The sequence below is a fragment of the Biomphalaria glabrata genome, chromosome 2 (genome assembly GCF_947242115.1).
Source record: "Biomphalaria glabrata chromosome 2, xgBioGlab47.1, whole genome shotgun sequence".
NCBI lineage: Eukaryota > Metazoa > Mollusca > Gastropoda > Planorbidae > Biomphalaria > Biomphalaria glabrata.
Window position 1 is genome coordinate 4,512,264 of NC_074712.1, and position 24,891 is coordinate 4,537,154.

Here is a 24,891-nt window from a genome sequence, read left to right on the forward strand (position 1 = left end):
TTTGTTGGCGTTAATAATTGATTTTTAAGTTTATTCTGTACCCAAAAGATTGCCTACTGAAACACCTACAAAGCAACTGAGAAACATTTATTTGTTTTGGCTAGGAAAGCGAAGTGTTTGATATACTCCGATGAAACGAAATGAAAGTATTTAGTAGTTGAAGTTTGGTATCTTATAAATGTTTTACACTATGCGTACCTCTGCAGTCACGTAAACACTTTTGATAGTTAGTAAACTGATCCCTAGGAATCAGATGCTGTTGATTATAAGATTCCAGGCATGATGAGGTCTTCAGCAGCCGTCTTCTTCATGATCTTAGGTAGGCTTTTTGTTGCCATTGTAAATTAAGTTTGATATTGTTATTGGAACTTTGGGTTTACACGCTGGACTTTGATTAAAAGGAAACATTTACAAATCGGTTAAAAACAAATCTTATCATTTGACATTCTCATCTATGACGGATGTACTGTACATAGCTAGCTCTTTTGGTGATTCCTGTGTACAGAATAAAGAAAGTATTAATAAATTATGTGTTTTTTAAGGTATAGTTCCCCTTTCAGACCTTGTGGGCTATAGGGCAGATGATGTTAAGGTCATCTGTTTCTGTGGCCCACGGTTAACGAGGGTGTCATGTGGCCGGGACAACGACCAACCGCCTTTACTTTTCCATAACTAATGTCAGGTACCCATTAGAGCTGGGTGGACTCAGAGGTGCCTGGAGATTCCGAAAATAAAAAACCCACAGTTCTCACCAGGATTCGAACCCCGGTCTCCGGTTCGGGAGCCAAGCGCTTTACCGCTCAACCACCGCGACTCCTTTTTTTTAAAGGTAAATGTAAGGTTAAAAAGTAAAGTTTCCCTTTCAGACCTTGTGGTCTATATGGCAGATGATGTAAAGGTCATCTGATTCATTGGCCTACGGTTAACGAGGGTGTCATGTGGCCAGCACAACGACCGACCAACCAAGGTATATGATATGATTTTTTTTAAAGTATCGTTTTTAAACATGTGTAAAATATCCATCCCGAAAGTCATCCTCTATGGTCACCTCGCGACTGGCACAAGAAAAACTGGTCGCCCCACCTCCGTTACATAGATGTAATAAAACGTGACCTCGAATCAATACTGACAATTGGGAAGACATAGCTCTAGACCGCAACAGGTGGAGAGAGACAGTGACCAAGAAAGCTATGGACAGTGAAAGTACATGGGTCTCAGCTCAGGAAGAAAAACGTACCATCCGAAAAACGGCCAACTCCCCTACCACCTAAGTAAAAGCCACCTTAATCTGCTCTATCTGTGGACGGAAGTGTCTCTCCAAAATAGGGCCCCACAGCCACATGAGGAAGTGTGCTCTGAGATGAACCATAGTCGTTCTACGACTGAAGGAGGCCAATGAATGAATGTAAAATATCCACTTGATATAATTTAATAGGCATAAACATAAAAGTTACATTCGAACAAGTTTACAGTTTTCCTCTACCATGGTTATATAACTTTTATTAACTGACTTAATCGATATACAGGAGACGCGTTGGCTAAGCAGTAAATCACTTTGCTTCCGAGCCGTATGTCCCGGGTTCAAATGCTGGTGAAGAATGGGATTTTTTACTTTGCTGATCTTTAGGGCGATTTTTTAAGTCCACCCAGCTCTAACCTGTACCTGTTATTAGTTAGGGAAAAGTAAAGGTGGTCGGTCGTTGTGCTGGGCAAATGACACCCTCGTTAACCGTGGGCTACAGAAACAGATGACCTTTACATCATTTTCCCTATCGCAAGGTCTGAAAGAGGAATTTTACTTTAATCCATATAATAATGAAACTGTTTATGTAGGATTGAGTCTTAGAGTCTTTTTTAAAAATATATAAAGTATACCTACAAAATGCATGAGCTAAATGTGTTGTTTTTTTCTTCTTCCGAATTCTCATATCGCGTTAGAGGATTCAGATAATCAGTCTTAGGTATGATATGTACTGCGCAGTGGTTTCCACATAGAGCATTTCTGAATACAGTTTGTCTTCTGATAGAATGATCCTGGAGACAGTATCCATACAGGCTTTAGAGATCTTTCTTTCAATTTTCCAAACGTCTTGTCTGTTTCTAGGCCATTTTAAACTTCTAAGTCTTTATGTCTTCTCGCGTTCTTCTCTCTCTCATTATCTACATCCTCTTCTTTCTATCTCTATCTTTATTTTTACAAAGCTTACATCAACTCGACGTAACAGAGGCGCCCCACGGAAACGCTTCAAAGATCAGCTTAGGCGTCAGCTTTCCTTGGCTGACATAGAAGAGAGAACCTGGTGGCATGCCGCCTCAGAACGAGACAGTTGGAGGTCATTCACGAAGGAAGAGGGATACACATTTGAGACCAAAAGAAAATCCGCTGCCGAGGACAAACGAAGACGGCGGAAAAGAAAATCTAAATCGACCACATGCGGACAATGGTTATGCTTGCCATGGGTGTGGCAAAATATGTAGGTCTCGGTTGGGACTGCGCAGCCACAGGAAATACTGCATTCCTCACTAATCTTCGGATTCGAAGACAAGCCTTATTATTATATCAACTCACTATGTTTGTCTGTCTCTCTCTCTCTAACACCCACTCTCAGATCAAGTTAAAACTTCCACAATTATTCATTGGCATAGACAAGACATGAATCCATTTAAAAACAGTATCAAATTAGCTAATTAATTACCGGTAATTTATTATTTTATTTGATACCAACAAAGGAAACTAATACTTCAGTATTCACAGATATGACTAAATTTGTTGGGTTTCGTCTCTTTAAATAATTGTTAACGCTATTTCTCCCTCACGCATTATTCGCTCAACTTGATACTTTAAACGAGGATCTATTCTACTTATCAAAACATGACTTAATAAACCAAAAAATACTCACTTGTTAATTCATTATTTTGGTTGATATCGAATAAGGGAAATAACTTATAAATTATTGGTTGGTATAGTTTTAAGGCCGAGTTCTTCCACTTCGGATAACCTTTTTTTTTAAATTTAAATTGGACTTTTCCGTTCTTTTGTTTCTCTTACCCATCTTTCCAATGCCTCGTCACGTGATCAATTTATTAACAAAATAATGGTTAACATAATTTATTCAAGGTTTGGTTATCCGAACAGTAGCTCCATCTGCACCGTTCCGCATCCCCGACGTAGAAGACAACATGATTCCAAGAACTTTTGACCCGTTTCCAAGCCTTCGGATCGTCAACGGTGACCCGTCAAAGCCGTACACTCGTCCATACCAGGCATCTTTGCAAGTTTGGTTCAACAATCGTTTGTACCATCTGTGTGGGGCGGTGGTCATTGGCCGTGACCTGGTACGTTTTTCTAAAACATATATTATCTAAATAGATATTTATTTATACACTGAAGAGGTACACGCTTACCCTGTTGCACAGAATACCTGTGCTTTTTGTTTTTGTGTCATGTCATTTTAATACTGCAGTGCTAAACTTAATACTTCGACTAATGCTTTATAAAGGTAATCTCTACATAGAGGCGGTTTCTTAGCAATCTTACTTAACTTAATATAAGCTTTATTACAAACCGTATATCAACTCACTCTGTCTGTCTGTGTGTCTGTCTGTGTGTCTGTCTGTGTGTCTGTCTGTGTGTCTGTCTGGTAAAAAAGTTTGAACATGTTTTTTTCTCCCATTTCCCATTCTCGGAAGAAGTTAAAACTTTGCACAGTCATTCATTAACCATGACATGACGTGAATCAATAAAAACATGGAACAATTAGTTGATTATTTGTGTTTATATATATATATAATGAATATACTATACTAATATGAACAGCATGTATGCTCTCCTGACACAAAGAAGATTACGCTGGCTCGGACATGTCACCCGCATGCCAGATGGCAGAATCCCGAAAGATATCTTATATGCTGAGCTTGTGGAAGGAGTCAGACCCAAGGGCCGCCCAAGACTAACATATAGAGATGTCTGCAAGCGAGACATGAGAGCCTCAGGCATCAGCGAAAGTAAGTGGGAAAACATAGCCAAAGACCGGAGTGCATGGAGACAGACTGTGCTGGGACAACCCTTGCTGAGAACAAAAGAATTGAAGCGGCTTTAATCAAGAGGGATAAAAAGAAAGCTGCCCTGTCTGCTAGCCCTAAATCAGAGGCATACACATGTACGAATTGTGGCAAAGTCTGCCGTTCTAGAATTGGCTTGATTAGCCACACCAGATTCTGCCCCGTCTCAAGATTAAGCCAAAACCAGTGACTCATTTGGGCGCATCCATTGCCTTTCGAGACAAAAGGAGCCATATATATGTATATATATATATATATATATATATATATATGGCTTTAGTCCCCCATTTCAACACGTTTTTTTTCGTCCCACTTCCCTTTCCACGGGTCAAGTTGAAATTTTGCATAATTATTCATAGTCAATAACAATATTGAAATCTAATCCAAAAATTAACCAACTAATTAATCATTTAGAACTAATTTATTAATTTTGTTTCATATAGCAGACATTGAGATAAACCCCGTAATTTTCATATAAAATGCAGTACTTAGCGGCTCATAAATGCAGTACTGAGCGGCTCATAAATGCAGTACTTAGCGGCTCCTTCCCTAGATAGGCTTTGCTTTTTAAAGTATTTTTTATTTCTGTGGCTTGTTTTGTAAATTATTTATTTATTTTGTTTCCTGTTTAATGCAACTATTTTGATACAAAATTATCCAAAGACATTTCTATTTTTAGCGGCCCCTAAAGGGGAAAAGACGCTATTAGATGTGTGTGAAATGTCTGTCCGTCTGTCCGTCCGTCCCGTTTAGATCTCGTAAACTAAAAAAGATATTGAAAATCCGACATCACAATATTTTAGACCATTCAAAGTTCTGATGCAACGGCTACTATTTTTTTTCTGAAAGCGAAAAATCTAATCTAATCTAAATCTAAATCAGATAATTATGCAAGCAGTTTTTTAAACAGAAAAAGCTAATTAGTATGTATTATAAGTTAGCCTTTTCAAAACAATTAGATTAATTATAAGACATCAGTTAGGCCAGGGGAGGCGCTGTGGCTGAGCGGTAAAGCGCTTGGCTTCAAAACCGGGGGTCCCGGGTTCGAATCCTGGTGAAGACTGGGATTGTCAACTTTGGAATCTTTGGGCGCCTCTGAGTCCACTCAGTTCTGATGGGTACCTGACATTAGTTGGGGAAAAGTAAAGGCGGTTGGTCGTTGTGCTGGCTACATGACACCCTCGTTAACCGTAGGCCACAAAAACAGATGAACTTTACATCATCTGCCCTATAGACCACAAGAACTAGTTAGGCCAGGTTCACATCTAACTTTACATTCACCTATACTTTGATCTGCTGGACCGTTGGGGCACTACACAAGATCTGTTAACCTTCTTTTCCCATTCTTATCTCTCATTTGTCTTTGATATAATTTCATTCGGATGCTCTTTCTGAAAATATTGAAGCCTGCCTGGGTGGATCACTTTGGGGTCCGATTTTGAGTTTGTGTTTCCACACAAACTGTCTTTTGTAACCTTGTTTCATTATATTTCTTTTCAACAAGATATTTTTTTGCGTTTTATTTACAGTTAGTGTCTGCCGCTCACTGTCTCAGTGTCTTCCCTGTTGAATGGCTGAGAGTTGAGGTTGGATCCACCAGTCTGGCGTCTAATGCTACAGCGTACAGCCAGGTTTTAGAGGTAGGGGCCGTCAAGCCCCATGAACAGTTTACAGGAGATGAGGCACAGGGGTATGCCTACGACATTGGGCTCGTACGACTGAAGAAGCGCATGACTTATAACAAAGCCGTACAGGTAAAACAGCTACCTGCATGCACATTCAATGCAACAATTCGTTACAATTTAGCCATTTCTATTTGTTTTGTCCCAAAGCTCAAGTGCTGCAGGGGCTGCCAAAGTGACAAGTGCAGACAATATAGAAATGAAAGTATTTATGGAACGTGAAAACACAGAGATTCGCAAATTCCCATTTCTCTTATTCTGTCTTTTCCTCATTTTCTCTCTCATTCTCTCTCTTTCTTTCTCCTCTTCCTCCCTCTTTCCCCTCCCTCTTTCCCTCCCTCCCTCCCTCTACTCACCATCTCACTTCACTACTTTAACATAAGTAAAGTTCCACGATCACACTTTGAAATCTATTAAAAATAAAAATTATTTTTCTTGTAATGCATAATTATTGCAAGGAGTCTTTCAAGGGAGCTCTGCATAATCAAGCTTTTCTATTATCATTGCAGATAATATATTTTTTATAGAGTTGTACTGGTGTACACAAAACCTTCAGGAAAGTTTGTTTATTTACTTAGCTATCTACTGATGTAAAGAAACATTAGCATGAAGAACAGTAATTCCCAATACAAGTGTGTTTAAAATAAAACATGCTAAATATATATAAAAAAATTATTTTTAAGCAAACTAAGCTTAGCTATAGACGGAACGGCACATCTACAATCAAATCTCCAACTATTTTATGATTTAATTTCCTTTTTTAAATCAAACAAAATTAATTGATTACAACCAATTATTTAATTCCTTGTTAAATTAAAAATAAAAATTTGTTAGGAACATTAAACCATTCTGAAACGCCTCAACATAGTCCGAGAATGTAAGAGTGAAGATAAACGAGTACATATTAAGCATGTAGACATATTAATAAGTACAAGTTAATTTTGACATCACAGTTTTGAAAAAAAAAAAATTTAACGGTCGAATTTTTCACTGTGTGACCAATCAGCATTTTATTTTGTTTACTAAAGATATAAATAAAATGTCGAATATATTTGAAATCGTTAGAGTCGTTTTTCGAAATACCAGTCCTGTTGTATTTTTCCACCCAGAGTACTTTTTGATCCATGAAGAGTTTGCGAACTAAAATAGTAGGGAAAGTAGACAAAAAAAAAAGAAGATAATTGGAAGTGAAACAATTAGTGACAACTAACCTTGGTGGATACAGCTTAAAATTCAAAATTTGCATTGTTTATCTTACGTGTATGTTAGTATTCTAAGATTTCTTATCTTCGTATCTTATATAATCATATAATAATCAAATATTTTACTGATTTATGCACCTGATCGATTTGAATACATTTCTAAATAAACTGATTTATTTCCCCCCTCCAGCCAGTCAAGATAGCCCCGCCTGGGAAAACGTTTGACGACCAAATTTGCGTCATTTCCGGTTGGGGCCGCACGTCTTTTAACTCCCCTACACCTACGGAACTTCGAGAAGCCAACGTGTTGAAATGGACCTACCGAGCCTGCTACAACTTTCATCAACAGTTCAACGTGTCTATAGACAAAAATCACGTGTGCGTGGGAGGCCTTAGTAAGTCACGTGATATATATATTTTTCTTTTTTTTTTAATGTGTATTTTTTATATAGCTTTTTTTTTTACAACTTTTAAGTAATGTAAAGTTTCCCTTTCAGACCATGTGGTTTAGCTTCTTATCTTATATAATAAAGACGCTACTTCAAAAAGTAAGATGATTACGTCCTACGCGTCATGCATTTAGTCATGGATATTAACCAATGAATTAAATTCCGTCAAGTCACTTGTTTTCCTGGCTATCTCAGGCAACCCATTCCATGCTCTAATAGCACTAGGGAAGAAGGAGTATTTGTACAAATTTGTCCTAGCATATAGGACGAGGAATGTGCCTTTATCTTTGTGTCTTTCTGAGTATTTTATTAAATTTTGTTTTTGTATTTGAAGATTATGGTTCAGTGTTTTATGTATCATTGCTACTTTACTTTTAAGTCTTCTATCCTGAAGGCTTTCTAAATTTAGTGATTTTACTAAAGGTGTTACTCTAGTCAAATGTGAATATTCGTTTGTTATGAATCTCACTGCTCTATTTTGTGTCTGTTCCAGTTTCTTAATGTTTTCTTGAGTTGAGGGGTCCCAAACAGAGGATGCATATTCTATTATTGGCCTAACTAAGGTTATAGGGAAGATGATGTGAATGTCAAATGTTTTTTGTGGATACGATAAAACGAGCGTCAGACTGACTGAAAGGCTTCCATAATGTATTTCTGGGGCTCAAGAAACTCATCTGCAAATTTCCAATTGAAAATTTCTAATGTATATTGGGATTTTATTCAAAGCGCCTGATCAATTACCCCTGATATTTTTTTGTTTACATCATTTAGCTTAACATAATCGCGCGCACATAGTTGCATATAAGGTGTTAATATACAGGTGCTATCTATTTTGTTTCAGGTGATGACGAGACTCCAGCTGGCGCTTGCTCCGGTGACAGTGGCGGACCTCTGGTTTGTGGTTCTCATAAGCGATATTTGTTGGGCGTTTCATCCTATGGGTTCGAGAAGTGTAATGGTAATAGACGTTTTGTTAATCTCATTACATCATTACATTACGTTGACTCGAAGACATCCTTATTATAACATCATTACATTACATTGACTCGAATACAAGCCTTATTATTACAACATTATACTACATTAACTCGAATACAAGCCTTATTATTACAACATTATACTACATTAACTCGAATACAAGCCTTATTATTACAACATTATACTACATTAACTCGAATACAAGCCTTATTATTACAACAATATACTACATTAACTCGAATACAAGCCTTATTATTACAACATTATACTACATTAACTCGAATACAAGCCTTATTATTACAACATTATACTACATTAACTCGAATACAAGCCTTATTATTACAACATTATACTACATTAACTCGAATACAAGCCTTATTATTACAATATTATACTACATTAACTCGAATCAAGACTGACATGCCTTACTATCATGTTTCAATTAATTTGCTGTGGGTATTTTTTTATATCTCCTGAAGTTCAAACAAATTTGGTATAAATTAAAAATGCAAATGAGGTATGTAAATGAGGTAAGTAAATGAGGTATGCACTCCACCCAATGCGATAAAAATGTTATTTGTTATAAATATCTGACTTTGTTGTTGATAATGCTATGGAGGTAGTTAAAAAGTACAATCATTAAGGGCACTTAACTTCATTATTAACAAATCTAGTGTTATCTCCCTTCGTTGGTGTTTTATAAAAGAGGTTTGCATATTTTAATTAAATTGTGAAATAGTTGTGAACTTAGACAAATGATTCAACGGAGTAGAACAAACAACCATAATGTCCTTACTCCATACCAACACGGCTTTAAGAGATAGAGATCATGTGAAACACAACACAAAGGACTAATTGATGATTTTTCAAAAAGTTTATTATTAGATTTTTCTAAGACTTTGAACAAAGTCTCACCACCACTGCATGCTTCAAATGAAAATATTTTGGCATTGATGGTTCATTGCAACAGTGTATTCAGGATTTTATGATAAGAGAAAAAAACTGTAATAATAAATGGCTCTAAATCAACACCAATAGCAGTAAACTCAGGTGTACCTCAAGGAACAGTTTTAGGTCATTTATAATAAGCATTGTATGTCCGTATTAAATAAGACACTGTAAGGTATATACGCCTCCCCCCCCCCAGCTGCTTTGTCCAGGTCAACATAACCAGAGCTTAGCCCTTTCCGCCAGACGCGAAACTTTTCGCTAGCAGAGTGGTTACCGCGTTGGCTCGAGAAGTCTGAGAAAGCTTTAGTCCACTGGTTCGAATTTACATCAATGATTTCTATAAATGCTTTTTTTTTTATTGTTAGTCTAGATATATTACAAATTTAATTACATGACTAATCCGAACTAATTGATACAAGTAAGCTTAATAAAAACTTTGTTTTTTTAGAGTACTTTAAAAAAAATATTTTCCTGTTTACATTTTGGTTCTTGAAGAAAAGTGTTAGCCAATAAGAGGAATTTTTAAAACTGTGTCCACAGTGACTTACCCATCAGTGTACAGCAGAGTCTCAGGCTTTACCAGATGGATAAACAAGAACAAACATTCGGGCAAAAGTTATAAACAGTAAAGCAAATGATTTCTTGGCAAAACTATCAATAGCTCAATGTGTGTGTGTGTGTGTTTAGTGTCTGAATAAATATTTAAAAAATATATCTGAAATTGTAATTCTTTTAGATAATTTAGTTTAATTTTTTTTTAATCGACATAAATACATTATTTTTAAAAATAAAAAAACACACATTTTTAGGAACCTATAGATCTTAAGAAATTATTGCTATTTTCATTTATTATTGTTATTATAATAACAATAATAATAATAATAATAATCTTTATTGTCCGTATGGAAATTTGTCTTACAATTTGTGAATTATGTAAAATTACAAAATCCTGACACAAAGGGTAATTCTTTATAATAACAAAGTAATATTATATGTTGTCGTTATTAAAGCTTACACACAACGGCATTTTCTCCATCATTTTTAGTAACAAATTCAGGTCGCTACTGTGTTTTTGTGGTCACCTAAAATATGTACATAGCATCCTTCGTGAAATTAAAGACATTATCTTACTTATTTATACTATATTGCAAACTAGTACGTGTGATCTTGCAATAGTCTAAGGGAGATAAATTAGGATTTTTTTTCCCTATGTAAAGAATTTTCGATAAGTTATGTCCCCTTATATAAGCAAGCCCTATGGCCTATACTATGGCCTCCTTCAGTCCCGAAGCGACTATGGATCATCTGATGGAAAATGAGATGAATGCCTGGGCATTAGCTTGGTCGGAACGATGTCGCCCACACATCAGCTCCTCTCTCTCCTGACGTATCTAAAGGAACGCTGTGTCGATACAGTTTGGGGTCAGCGGCGTCGCAGGTTCTGCCAGACGCGGGCACGCTGCCCTGCCTCATCGTGGCGCCCGCGTGGAAACGGCCATTTGAGGAAGTGGCTAGGCGAAATGGGTAGCAACACAGGACTCCCGTGGGGATGCCCACGGGTAGACGAGAGTCCACCCCTTGCACGGGCGGGGTTGTAACAAAGTCCCCACAAACACGTCACCAATCCATGCGCTGTTCCTCAAAGGGACCGTTACATAAATGGCGGGTCCCGCACAGTTAGCTTGGTACATTGAAGGAAAATGGCAGAAGTCCCCGGTGCATTCCCGGCCTTCGGCCGTGTCTCTAGTCCACGTGTCGGGGGCCGAACGCATCGGTCAACAGCAATGCCTCACATAGGCATTGTCTAGGGTCTCTCCCAAACAGAACTGTGTGTTCACACAGGTTTGTTTTTTTTTTACTGTTTGGCGTCCAAACAGGTTTTTTTTTCAAACTTAGAGCTCGAAGAGCCTTCGGCTCAGCTCTTAGACATCAACAAGGTTCTGCCAGACGCGGGCACGTTGCCCTGCCTCATCGTGGCGCCCGCGTGGAAACGGCCATTTGAGGAATTGGCTAGGCTAAATGGGTAGTAACACAGGACTCCCGTGGGGATGCCCACGGGTAGACGAGAGTCCACTCATTGCACGGGCGGGGTTGCAATAAAGTCCCCACAAACACGTCACCAATCCATGCGCTGTTCCTCAAAGGGACCGTTACATAAATGGCGGATCCCGCACAGTTAGCTTGGTACATTGAAGGAAAATGGCAGAAGTCCCCGGTGCATTCTCGGCCTTCGGCCGTGTCTCTAGTCGACGTGTCGGGGGCCGAACGCATCGGTCAACAGCAATGCCTTACATAGGCATTGTCTAGGGTCTCTCCCAAACAGAACTGTGTGTTCACACAGGTTTGTTTTTTTTTACTGTTTGGCGTCCAAACAGGTTTTTTTTCAAACTTAGAGCTCGAAGAGCCTTCGGCTCAGCTCTTAGACATCAACAAGGTTCTGCCAGGGTGTAGCACTGGGTGCTGCAAACTGCTTTAGGGTCGCCAGCACCTGGTGTTTCCTCAGGGTTGACTCCCGAATCATTTCCCATGATTGGATACAGCTGCAAGGAAACAGAGGTTTGAATTTTTCTTCTCCTAGGTGGGTAGCCAGCAATGGCTAACGAGCCCCTCCTGCTCGAAGTTTACTGGTTAAGGCGGTACATACTTTATAGACAATAAATATGCAACTAAGCAAAATAGTGATATACATATCTGTAAGTCTAATCTGAAACTATACTCATTTTAAACATTAGATTTTTTTTTTCTCAAAAATATAAAAGAACTTGCCAACTAAAAAGTGCGTAGCAAAGCTGAAAACAAGAACTTTATAAACAGAGGACAAGATGTATTCATATCAAAGCAAATAACATGTCACCCTGCGAAAGACCAATGGACATTTAATTAGCTCGAAGTCTGTAGCCTGCCTCCAAAGCGGCACAAACAGGAAAGACGATCAGAAAACAAATTATTATTTGACATTATTGAGGAGTTTCTTCTTTTTACCTGCCTGAGTGTTGACTTGTGAATAGTAAAAACCCATTTGTCTCTTTTTTTCAGTTCTGTGGCATTTACCCTCAGAAGATTGAATTTTAAAGAGAACGGTGGAAAAGTTCAACAGACGATTATTATTAATTATTATAGCCTTTATATAGCACTACTTTCATGCTTAGAGCATGCTCAGAGCGCTTTGGTCCAATCTCATTTGTGAGACCAATTTGGGGGGAGGGGGCACTGTAAACACAACTCTGCCGAGTCGGGTGTCGAACCTCGAGACCCTTTCTATGTAGCCAAGACAAGCCAAGTTCATGCGCACTTAGCCTCTCGACCACGCTTCCCACATTCACATTCATACGCTGCGGAATATTATAGGACTGATTTAGAAAAGCATTGATGTCATTCTAGCATGATTCAATTTTATTATTGACAATTTGTATGCACTATCGCTAAATTTAATTTGTTCTTGAAGAAAAAACTCATTTCTTCTTTTTATGTTTTATATCATATAGTCACATTTTGTGCCCGTTTGAAGGTGGCATCGTAATTTAAAATAATGATAACAAGGCTTGTCTTCGAATCCGAAGATTAATGAAGGATGCAGTATTTCCCCTGGCTGTGCAGCCTCAGCTGTGACCTACATATTTTGTCACACGTAGCGCAGACATAACCGTTCGCCTGAGGTCAATCTAGATTTGCTTTTTCGCCTTCTATGTCAGTCCTCGGCAGCGGATTTTCTTTGTAATGTAAAATATTTCTGTAATAAATAAACACTCTGCCCCATAGAGTTTATTCATGGCACTCAGAAACGAGAATTTTGCAAGGATCGTGAGATGTTCAAGTTATTTGCTTAATTAGTTCCGGTACTAAACAATCTTGTTTACTTAACGTTTTTTAATCTTAATATACTAGACCAGGGGTTCTCAACCTGTGGGTCGCGACGATTTGCCAGGGGTCGCCTAAGACCATCGAAAATATGGATTGTATTTGTTTACTCTTCTTTTGCTGTATGTGAGTGTCGGGGGGAGGGGGGTCGCGGCAAGGGGGGGGGGTTAAAAAGGGGTCGCCGAGAATAAAAGGTTGAGAACCGCTGTACTAGAGTCTACTAGACCATTGACACTCAAATCCTGTTTATCGGAACACCGGTTAATCGGACCACCGATTAATCGAACACGCCCCTTATAAGTTCAATATACCGACTATCTAGTTTAAGGTCAGATCCGATTAAAAGACATGTCGGTTATTTCAACAAAAACGATCGCGTCCCAATGTGGTCTGATTAACCAGACTAGACAGTATGGTCTTTATATCAGCTACACATCATTGCGTGTATTCACTATTTGAACATGTCTGAATTCAAATAGTGTTTACCAAAAAAACAACAACAAAAAAACATCTATTTTCTCTGTGTGACCTACTTTTCTTGACTCGGTCTGCGGTCATAATTTAAAACTCATATTCTAATGTTGCTAAAATAGTGTACAAAAAAAATGTAAAGGAACATAAAGACAATTAACCTCCCATATAAACAATATAGAGCTTGTCTTAACGATACCTCCTCATTGAGTACCCTCATATCCATCTATTAAATTAAACAAGAGAATATCTAAATTCAACGGGGCTTTTGTCTCCTCTTTGTTTTAAGAAATCATACTAATGTTTATTATCTTATCTTATAAATTACAGACGTTCCTACATAAGAAAATATAGATTCGTAAACGTTTCCTGTGTATTCCATTTGGCAAACTAATAAATGTTTCAATTCGAATGTGTCAGTGATCCTATCCGGCAATGTGGCCACCAAGGGAAGTAATCTGGGTCGTCACCTTTATCTAAAAAACAAGGAGCGTTAGTTGATTCGTGAGTACAACGCACTTGTGGATAATTTACGACATCGTGAGAAAGGTGGGACCAACAGCATTGTGTGGTCAGTAAAGTGGTTGTGATTAAAAGTGCTCTGTAATCATCAGTACTGCGTGGTCAACATTATTGAGTAGCTAGCTTAGTATTGTTCGGTCAAAAGTCAGCAGTGCTGTGTGGTAAAAAGTGCTGTGCGTTTGACCAACAGTACTTTGTGGTCAGAAGATTTTTGTAAGGCCAAAAGAGCAGTCAATATTATTGACCACCGGTTCAGAAACCAAGCGCTTTACCACCTAGTAAACGCAGTCGCTTAGCTAAGAAATGCCATCATTTGGGGATCCGGAGGGCTTGACCTCTTTGGTGCGGGGGCTTCATTTTGCGTAATATTTAATATTTAACATAACAAACACTCATTACTTGGACAATCTTGAGGGAAGGCCCGGGGGGGGGGCTTTTAAAAGTCTCCTCCTCCAGCTCCCACCCTAGCTACGCCTCTGGATGTATGGTTTCATTGAAAATTCCTAACACTAGGATTGTATTAGCGAAACATATTGATCAGATATTATTCACATTGAGTTTTTCAACAATTTTTAAGTGGAAATGTTTTTCTTTTTATTTATATGTTACTTCTAAAAAACAGATTATAACGAAATAAAACTACACCAAAGACAAGAGACATTTCGAGACATTTCAAGACATTTCTAGATACTTCAAGACACTTCAATACATTTCTAGACACTTTAAGACATTTCAATACATTTTAAGACATTTTAAGATATTTCAAGACAACATTGGCCAATGTAGGTTCGAATACTGCACTAAAGTACAAGGCGGAGTTGTAAAATAATTAACAATGGCGCACTGTCCATCCCTCCACCAAGGCTGATGTATAATTAGGTAACAGATTATGTGGTTCCCTAGTTAACAGACCATGCCCTTAACCCATTAGTGCTTGCTGTCCTCTAAGTCAAACTGTAACTTTCTGTGGCAAGTCATAATTTATAATTTAGTTGTAAACTTCAATGGGCAGAGAACTCTACACGTTTCAGATACAGTATGTAATATAAATGCCTGTAAGGCTAAAGTGATGAGTGCACTTCCCTTGCAAGGAAAATGATTTGGTTTTCAGGTCTTCTGTTTCTCGTTGGTAAGTGAACGACCATTGTATGTCTACTTATTTTATTCTGAGCTTTCCAAAGACTATTATATTTTTACAAAGATTATATTAACCCCAAGACTTAAGTCTTGGACGCTGACTGCAGGACTACAGTATCCTAGCAATGGAATTGAGATGCTACAGAAGGATCCTCGGTATCAAATTCAAAGACCGCATCACAAACTGCAGAGATCGGACCCCCATGATGACCTGCTAACTATGGTAAAAAAAAAACAACGCAAGCTAAAAATCTATGGCCATATTAAAAGCTTTTCGGGGCTCGCAAAGACCTTCCTTCAGGGAACAGTACCAGGAAAAAGAAGAAGAGACAGACAGAGAAAACGATGGGAGGACGACATAAAAGAATTGAAAAAGGTTCTAAGGCAAAAGACAGGAAGGAATGGAGAGACGCTCGACGAGTCCTGCACGGTGCCCCAACGGCCCAACAGACTAAGGGATAGGTAAAGGTAAAGGTTAAAGTGTAAAATGTAATATTAACTCCCTTTTGTCTGTCTGTGTGGATGGATTATGCAATGCACTTTTTTTCCCTCCGATTTCTCGTTCTCGGATGAGGTTGAAATTTCTCACAATCATGCTTGTCGATGACAACACACGAATCAATAACAAGATTAACTTACTAGTTATTTAATTAGTGGTAATTCATGAATTGTGATTTATATAGCAAAAGGGGAGATAAAAATATAGAGATATGGCAGAAAGTGAACTTAAAATTTTTTTTTTTTTCATATTTTGCATGCTCTTTGTTCCTATTAGCTTACACTTCTGTTAGAGGTAGAAAAAGAAACTCGATAAAGTTCTTGTATTTCAAAAACAACTCACAACAATGTTTCTAGACATTTGATAATCTATGCATAACTTTGGGGGAAAAGTATTACTAGATCGGCCACAACATTATACATTTATGTCTACTTATGACACATTGCGTCAAATTGCTTGAGCGAGAATGCCCGCCATTGACTCTAAATGAAACACGTCAGCTGGGAGACGAGGGTTAAAATACTAATCTCGGACGACATCGTTATCACAACAACAACAGCTTATAATTTTCTCTTACTTCTTTGAGATAAACCAAACTGGCTTCTTGTTATAGATTTCTAACTAACATTTTTCCCATTACAAAATATGATTTAATTAATCTGAGACACATCATTCCCTTAACCCATTAAGTCCATTCTATTAAATAAATGTTTCTTGACTTCACTTCAACTGTCTTAAACACTTATGGGTTAATCTTTCAGTACTATTATAGATCTACTGCATTTTAAAACTTATTGTCTCTAGTTCGTAAACTAAAACAAGAAAAATTTTAATGTATGAGTCACAAACTGCGTGCGCCTGTATCTATTTTTACACTGTCTCATACAGCTACAGCTACAGCTGCGGCTGGATCCATTCCAGTCAAAGCGTACCTCCCAGCTGAGCAGGAACCAGAGTTGGAGAGGACGTTCGTGGAAGGTCCCGGATCCAGGATCGTCAATGGCGTCCCTTCAGAGCTCTTCTCACGCCCGTACCAGGCGTCTCTCCAGGTCTTCTACCGCAATGCATGGTACCATAACTGTGGCGCGGTCATCATAGCAAGAGATTTGGTAAGGCTAGTTTATGTATATATAGATAGAGAGAGAGAGAGAGAGAGAGAGAGAGAGATAGGGGGGAGTGTTCTATGTTGTCATAGGCCCATGAATGTTTGCTTGCTATTATTTGGCTTACCTTGTTGTCATTGCGTCTGTGTGTATAAACGTGCACGCTATACCATAAGTGACATTAGAGAAATAGAGAGAGAGAGAACGAGTAGAGAGAGTGAGAGGGTTTGAGCAAGAGAGGATGGGCGGAGGAAATGAGAAAAGTAGAGAGAGAGGTAGACAGACAGAGAAGTGGAGAAAGAAAACTGGGGAAAGAGGAGAGAGGTAGAGAAAGAGATAGATAGAGAGAGAGAGAGAGAGAAAGATATATATATATATATAGAGAGAGAGAGAAATATAAAAAGTAGAGATTGTCAGAGGGAGAAAAAAAGAGAGCCAGAGAAAGATAAGATATTTCTAAAGAAAATTATCACAGTTTTTCTAGCTTTATTTTGGTTTATTTTGATGCTTCAAATGTTCTTTCAGAATTAAAGGTTATTACATTAAAGTCCTAGCCTCCACTCTCTCTGTGGGGGACGGCGGCGAACAAGGTTTAAACCAGATACCATTATCACGATAGTCTAAAGCACTAACCACACGACTAGGCAGCCATCCATAGAGTGTGGTCATTCTCATACCCTAATCTTCTCCAATTTATACATTTATTTAATCCTTTTTTTTTGGTCATTGAATATTATAATAATCATGTACATGAAATGTATACACAATATATATTCTATATTAACATTATTTAAATCAGCGCTATGCACTAAAGCAAGAAGAGCTTAGAAATGTATAAGACTTTGACCATTTCAAAGCCTCAAGTAACAAAAATTCTGTAATAATATTTTGGCTATCACCAGTTAGTCACTGCGGCCCATTGCTTGATGTCATTCCCCCCAAATCGGATGAGGCTAGAGGTCGGCTCGATGGATTTAACGGCTCCAGTCCTGAAGTACACTCAGTTTCTCAACATTTCTGCCGTCAAACTACATGAAGACTTTCTCATTGATGAAAGTGTTGGCTACCCAAACGATATTGGGCTGATCTTTCTGAGCACGCCAATCACGTACAACGACAATGTACAGGTAGGTTGAAAAGCACCTAATTATTTTATTACAAGGCTTATATAAAGCACTCTGTTGGGTACAAATCTTCTACACGATATTTCTAACACCTCCCATTCTCGGATCATATTGTAACTTTGCACAATTGTTCATTTTCGACACCAGCACTTGAATCGATAAAAAAAATTGACCAATTAGTTAATAATTTGGTGGTAATTATTTAATTTCGTTTTAGATCTATATAGAAAATGGGATATTAATCTGGTATTATATAGATATGGTAGTAATTGTGGGATTCTTTCCCTTCATTTTTTTTTAAACAAGTTTTTGTTTGTTTCTTCTGGTGTATTAATACCAATGGCTGAAAGGTTTATACAAATCAGAGAATCACAATCAATAACAGATTTTCTAGTAATATGTGTCAGAACCTGTGTCGTCCCTGATCCTAAGCCGTATCAACACCCGTGGACACATCGGTTGTCTGGAGAGGGTGGATAGACTAAGACTAAGACTAAGACAGGACTAAGACTAAGACTAAGGCTAAGACTATGACTAAGGCTAAGGCTAAGACTATGACTAAGACTAAGACTAATACTAAGACTAAGACTAATACTAAGGCTAAGGCTAAGACTAAGACTAAGACTAATACTAAGACTAAGACTAATACTAAGACTAATACTAAGACTAAGGCTAAGGCTAAGGCTAAGACTAAGGCTAAGACTAAGACTAAGACTATGACTAAGACTAAGACTAATACTAAGACTAAGACTAATACTAAGACTAAGACTATGACTAAGACTAAGACTAATACTAAGACTAAGACTAAGACTATGACTAAGGCTAAGACTATGACTAAGGCTAAGGCTAAGACTATGACTAAGACTAAGACTATGACTAAGACTAAGACTAATACTAAGACTAAGACTAATACTAAGGCTAAGGCTAAGGCTAAGGCTAAGACTAAGACTAAGACTAAGACTAAGGCTAAGACTAAGACTAAGACTAAGACTAAGACTAAGACTAAGGCTAAGACTAAGACTAAGACTAAGACTAAGACTAATACTAAGGCTAAGGCTAAGACTAAGGCTAAGACTAAGACTAAGACTAAGACTAAGGCTAAGACTAAGACTAAGACTAAGACTAAGACTAAGACTAAGGCTAAGACTAAGACTAAGACTAATACTAAGACTAATACTAAGACTAAGACTAATACTAAGGCTAAGGCTAAGGCTAAGGCTAAGACTAAGACTAAGACTAAGACTAAGACTACGACTAAGACTAAGACTAATACTAAGGCTAAGGCTAAGGCTAAGGCTAAGACTAAGACTAAGACTATGACTAAGGCTAAGGCTAAGGCTAAGACTATGACTAAGGCTAAGGCTAAGACTAAGACTAAGACTAAGGCTAAGACTAAGACTAAGACTAATACTAAGACTAATACTAAGACTAAGACTAATACTAAGGCTAAGGCTAAGGCTAAGGCTAAGACTAAGACTAAGACTAAGACTAAGACTAAGACTACGACTAAGACTAAGACTAATACTAAGGCTAAGGCTAAGGCTAAGGCTAAGACTAAGACTAAGACTATGACTAAGGCTAAGGCTAAGACTATGACTAAGACTAAGACTAATACTAAGACTAAGACTAATACTAAGGCTAAGGCTAAGGCTAAGGCTAAGACTAAGACTAAGACTAAGACTAAGACTAAGGCTAAGACTAAGACTAAGACTAAGACTAAGACTAATACTAAGGCTAAGGCTAAGGCTAAGGCTAAGACTAAGACTAAGACTAAGACTAAGGCTAAGACTAAGACTAAGACTAAGACTAAGACTAATACTAAGGCTAAGGCTAAGGCTAAGGCTAAGACTAAGACTAAGACTAAGACTAAGACTACGACTAAGACTAAGACTAAGACTAATACTAAGGCTAAGGCTAAGGCTAAGGCTAAGACTAAGACTAAGACTAAGACTAAGACTAAGACTACGACTAAGACTATAATACTAAGACTAAGACTACGACTAAGACTATAATACTAAGACTAAGACTGAGACTGAGACTAAGACTAAGACTAAGGCTAAGACTAAGGCTAAGACTAAGACTAAGGCTAAGACTAAGACTAAGATTAAGACTATAATACTAAGACTAAGACTGAGACTGAGACTAAGACTAAGGCTAAGATTAAGACTGCTTTATTGATCCTTATGGAAATTTGTTGTGATTACAAGGACTCCTTTCAGACAACACAACAGAAACATACACATAAATAGAACAGACACAACATAAAGAGTTCATTCAGCGACTGCACACAGGCATCTTGGTCCTTTTCCTGTTCAAAGGGTGGCGTTGATAAAGTCTAACCGAGTAAGGCACGAACGAGTTTTGTACCGCTCGGTTCTTGTCTTGATTGACAGAAGTCGCCCACTTCGCGACGAATCGACGGAGTTAAGATGGAGCGGTTGGCTGTTGTCTTCCAAGATTTTCTCGATTTTTCTTAGACATTTCTGTTCAAAAAGATCCTTTAAATATGGTGATGTTGTGTGCGTGTGTTGTGCTGTGAGGGGGGAGGGGGCATCGTTGATCCATTTATAGTTAACTCTCAAGTTGGCAGCTTATTATTTTTGACAAGATTCATTCTGGCTGCGCTATTGAAGGTGGCCATAGACATAAAGATTATAAAATAGTTTGAATGGTAAACTTTTTATTGAGTATTTGTAGACATGAAAATTTTTATTATTCATTGAACTGAAAGCGTGCCTGTTTATATGTTTGTCCAAGGTGCCAAAATTAAAATAAAATACTCAGCAAGACACAAAGATAAAGGCAAATTCCTCGTCCCATATGCTAGGACAAATTTGTACAAATACTCCTTCTTCCCTAGTGCTATTAGAGCATGGAATGAGTTGCCTGAGCTAGCCATGAAAACCAGTGACGGCAGAATTTACGTCATTGGTTAACATGCATGACTGAATGCATGACTCGTAGGACGTAATCATCCTCTTTTTTGAAGTAACGTCTGTATTATATAAGATAAGATAAGATAAGATAAGAAGCTCTACAACATAAAATGTATTTATAACATTTATATATTTATAAAACATTTTTTTCTTGGTTGGAATTGCTACAGACATTGACTGGTTAAACAATATTTATATTTCAACGTGATTAACTATCATTTTTCTGTTCTTTATTGCATCTCGTACCTTGAAATACACATTATACACTGACGTTTAAAGTACACATTTTTTTGTAAACTTATGTAACTTATTGATTAATTTAAAATAAATATTTTTGATCTATAAAATGATACTTTAAAATAAAATATTCCTTGCCTCATTAAATCATTGTATCCCTTATGAACTTAAGTCTTATATACATATATATATATATATATCTTAGATGTCGAAATAATAATAAGGCTAGTCTTCGAGTCTGAAGATCAGTGAGGCAGTATTTCCCGTGGCTGCGCAGTCCCAGCTGTGACCTACATATTTTGCCACATCCAGGGCACATTTCGAAATAGAAATTTGTAAATAATATAAAAAAAAAAGTAATTTAAAATAATCTAAATGTCAAATATAAAAAATATTTGTGTCATTTCTTTCAACGGGTAAAAGCCCATAAAAATAGCTCCACCTGGTTTGAGTTTCGACAACGAAATCTGCGTCATTTCCGGTTGGGGACGCATCTATGGCGGTGGCCCAGTTTCCCCAGTGCTGCTCCAGGCCAACATGAGAAAATGGACGTACGAACAGTGCTACGCTGTCAACAAGGAATCGAATATGATCATCAACAGAAATCACGTCTGTGTGAAGGGAGAAAGTAGGTCACTATTGCAGGGATATAGCCAGAGGCGTAGCTAGGGTGGGGGGAGGCAGAATTTGAAAATCCTCCCAAATGAGTGTTTTTTTACATTGAATATTCAATATTATGCAAAATGAAGGGGCCCCAAAGAGGTCAAGCACCCCTGTCTAACAAATAATGGCAAATTCCTAGCTACGCCCCTGGATATAGCATGGGAAAGATACAAAATAATGACAAATTTGAAACTGTAATTAGTACAAAATATTTGGGACATGTGTGAATGCTGTTCGTATTTGCATCTATTTTGTTTTTTGTTACATTAGTACGCTAAGGTGGTCTTTTGAATCATTTGAACTTCCATTTAATTGGACCAGTAAAAATGATTTTATCTTACATCTAAACATTTTCCATGTCCACCAGTGGAAATTTTTCCTACATCGATATTTCCCTTTTATTTTTCCCAACGCGTCTAAATAGTTTTAGTTTCGTTTTTCTTTTAGGTTCCATTATATCGCACCCGCATTTGTTCAAAGCGCTTTCTCTTCTTTTTCTAAGATACTGCTTTTCTTTTTTTATTGCTTACAGAATGAAAACCGGAAACAGAAATTATGAAAAATGGTAAACAAAGTGTAGATAACTGTGAATAACCACCATCATAAAAGTGTCTGATATAGGCAGTGTATTGATTGGTTAGGACTAAACTCGTGTTGTTGCTTGCTATTAGAGAAAAAAGCGTGGATATTTACAGTTTAAGGATCTCGTTTTCATATGACATTTTCACCAAGCTTTTATCAAGTCTGTCTGTCTGTCTGTCTGGTAAAACAATGACCCATGACCCATTATTGGATGAAGTGGAAACTTAAAAACATTATTTTAAGCACCTAACAAAACATGAACCAATGAGAAAACAATAACAAATTAGTCAATTAATTATGGACAGTTAATATTTTTGATATTGAAAAGGGAAATAAATTCTATATTATTAAGAGATGCAGTTGTAAGTGTATAGTTCTTTTGCTAAGAGGCGCTTTGGTTTTTTAACGATATTTAAAATAATGTGCTTGTTTTTGTGTTGTTGTTTTTTTTTTAATCTATATAGTCATTTAAATATTCCATCCCCCTAAAAAGTTCCTTTCTCTTTGACAAGGTGATGACGGACACACGCCGGGAGGATGTAACGGCGACAGTGGAGGACCTCTGACGTGCAAACACCAAAACAAGCTCTATCTCCTGGGTGTCACATCTTATGGCTGGGATCCATGTGACAGTAAGTAGTGGTAGCGAAACAGCTAGAGTTCTAAATCATCTGAGGCATTTTACTTCTTAAGTGCTAGTCTACTCCCTTTGCAACTTCTTGTGTGACTAAAGAGACCAATCTTTGATACACAGCTGCGGTCACAGGTTGGGCATCTGTAAACGCAGATGCCATACAGCACAGCAGTAATGGTGTTAAATAATATCTTACACATTAAGAAGATCAATCGTTTCTATTTGTGATAAAAACGCAAAGCATCACTTAATTGTGAAAACATAATTGATTAGATAGATAGATAGATAGATAGATAGATAGATAGATAGATAGAAAGAAATAGATAGATAGATAGATAGATAGATAGATAGAAATAGATAGATAGATAGAAATAGATAGATAGATAGATAGATAGATAGATAGATAGATAGATAGATAGATAGATAAATAGATAGATAGACAGAAATAGATAGATAGATAGATAGATAGATAGAAATAGATAGATAGATAGATAGAAATAGATAGATAGATAGATAGATATAGAGAGAGATAGAAATAGATAGATAGATAGATAGATAGAAATAGATAGATAGATAGATAGATAGATAGATTTAGGGTAAATAATAGACATTAAATTTGGGTTTAATAAATCTAACATACCCTTCCAGCCATACTCCTTCACGTTCTTAAAAAAAAATTTTCTATAGAATAAATAGTTTTACTTTAGTGAGACTTTATTATTTTCTTTTATTGATTTATATTTCATAAAATAAACTGAAATTAGATTATCTCATGTCACATCTGAACTCCTTTTAAATGAATTCGTTGTTATTTTAACTTCCTGCGAAATATATTCGTTTTACAAAGCTTATATCAACTCTGTCTGTCTGTCTAGTAAAAAGTTTGCACACGTTATTTCTCCCACACTCCATTTCTGATCAATCTGAAGTTTTGTACAGTTATTTCTTTTACCTGAAAACACAAGAATCAATACAAAAACTTTTTACTAATTAGTTAATTGACTATTGGTAATAAGTTATTTTGTTTGGTATCTCGAACAACGGAAAGAAATTGTAATTGACTGAAGTGGTGATATATCTGAATTAGTCCCCTTTACATGTCGTCGCCTGAGTCTTAGTGAACACAAACTTGAAAAATAGGACGAGACTAAAGAAACCATAAACAGCTACACAATCGTCCATGCTCGTAAGCTCTTCTCTAGCAGAGTGGTTAACGTGTTGGCATGAGAAGCTTATTAAGAAGGCTTGATCCATGGGCTCGAATTCAGCTCGTTCCCTCTTTTTATATTTTATAAACTTTTTTTTTGTTGTAAGTCTACATTTGTTACAAATTTAATTACAGACTCATATAAATTAACTGATACAAGTACACCTAATATAAACCCTGTTTTGTTTATTTTTAAGTATTTAAACAATATTTTATTCTTTCTTTCCATAGCTAACTATCCCTCAGTGTACACAAGAGTTCCAGGCTACATTAACTGGATTAACAAGTACAAAAACTTGTTTGACAGTCAGGCAGAGAATTATTGACTCATGTCTAAACCAAAACTATTTCTTCAGTAGTCAGCTTGGACAAAATAAAGAAATAAAGAAATTAAACACAATTATAAATGTAGTGTTTTTTATTCATATTCAACTGTTTTTATTAATACTGTTGTAACTCCGATCCCGCGCTACACTAATGGTGCGCATCTGAGCACTACTGAACACGACTAGTGAAAGACATATAGAGACAGGAAGAAGGACTGTTGTGAGCCGGCTAGAAGTCATGGGAGTCTGAACAGTCTGGTGCTGAGTG

General features: G+C 37.1%; 1 protein-coding gene across 1 annotated transcript; it reads left to right on the forward strand.

Moving 5' to 3' along the window:
* Window positions 1-187: 187 nt before the first annotated feature.
* LOC106079969 (transmembrane protease serine 9-like) lies at window positions 188-24,623 on the forward strand. The gene is made up of 12 exons (XM_056022161.1): window positions 188-319; window positions 3,119-3,336; window positions 5,592-5,816; window positions 7,137-7,341; window positions 8,237-8,353; window positions 9,865-9,949; window positions 15,243-15,304; window positions 16,706-16,920; window positions 17,817-18,041; window positions 21,635-21,839; window positions 22,969-23,088; window positions 24,529-24,623. Exons 1-12 carry the CDS (start codon window positions 280-282, stop codon window positions 24,621-24,623), a joined length of 1,812 nt encoding a protein of 603 aa, XP_055878136.1. The 5' UTR covers window positions 188-279.
* Window positions 24,624-24,891: the final 268 nt, after the last annotated feature.

Excerpts from the sequence above, each read along its gene's own strand:
- LOC106079969 (XM_056022161.1), top strand. The coding sequence starts at position 280 with ATGATGAGGTCTTCAGCAGCCGTCTTCTTCATGATCTTAG. Across the intron at positions 3,337-5,591 it reads TGGTCATTGGCCGTGACCTG|TTAGTGTCTGCCGCTCACTG; the intron begins GTACGTTTTTCT and ends TTTTATTTACAG. Across the intron at positions 8,354-9,864 it reads TGGGTTCGAGAAGTGTAATG|TGACTTACCCATCAGTGTAC; the intron begins GTAATAGACGTT and ends CTGTGTCCACAG.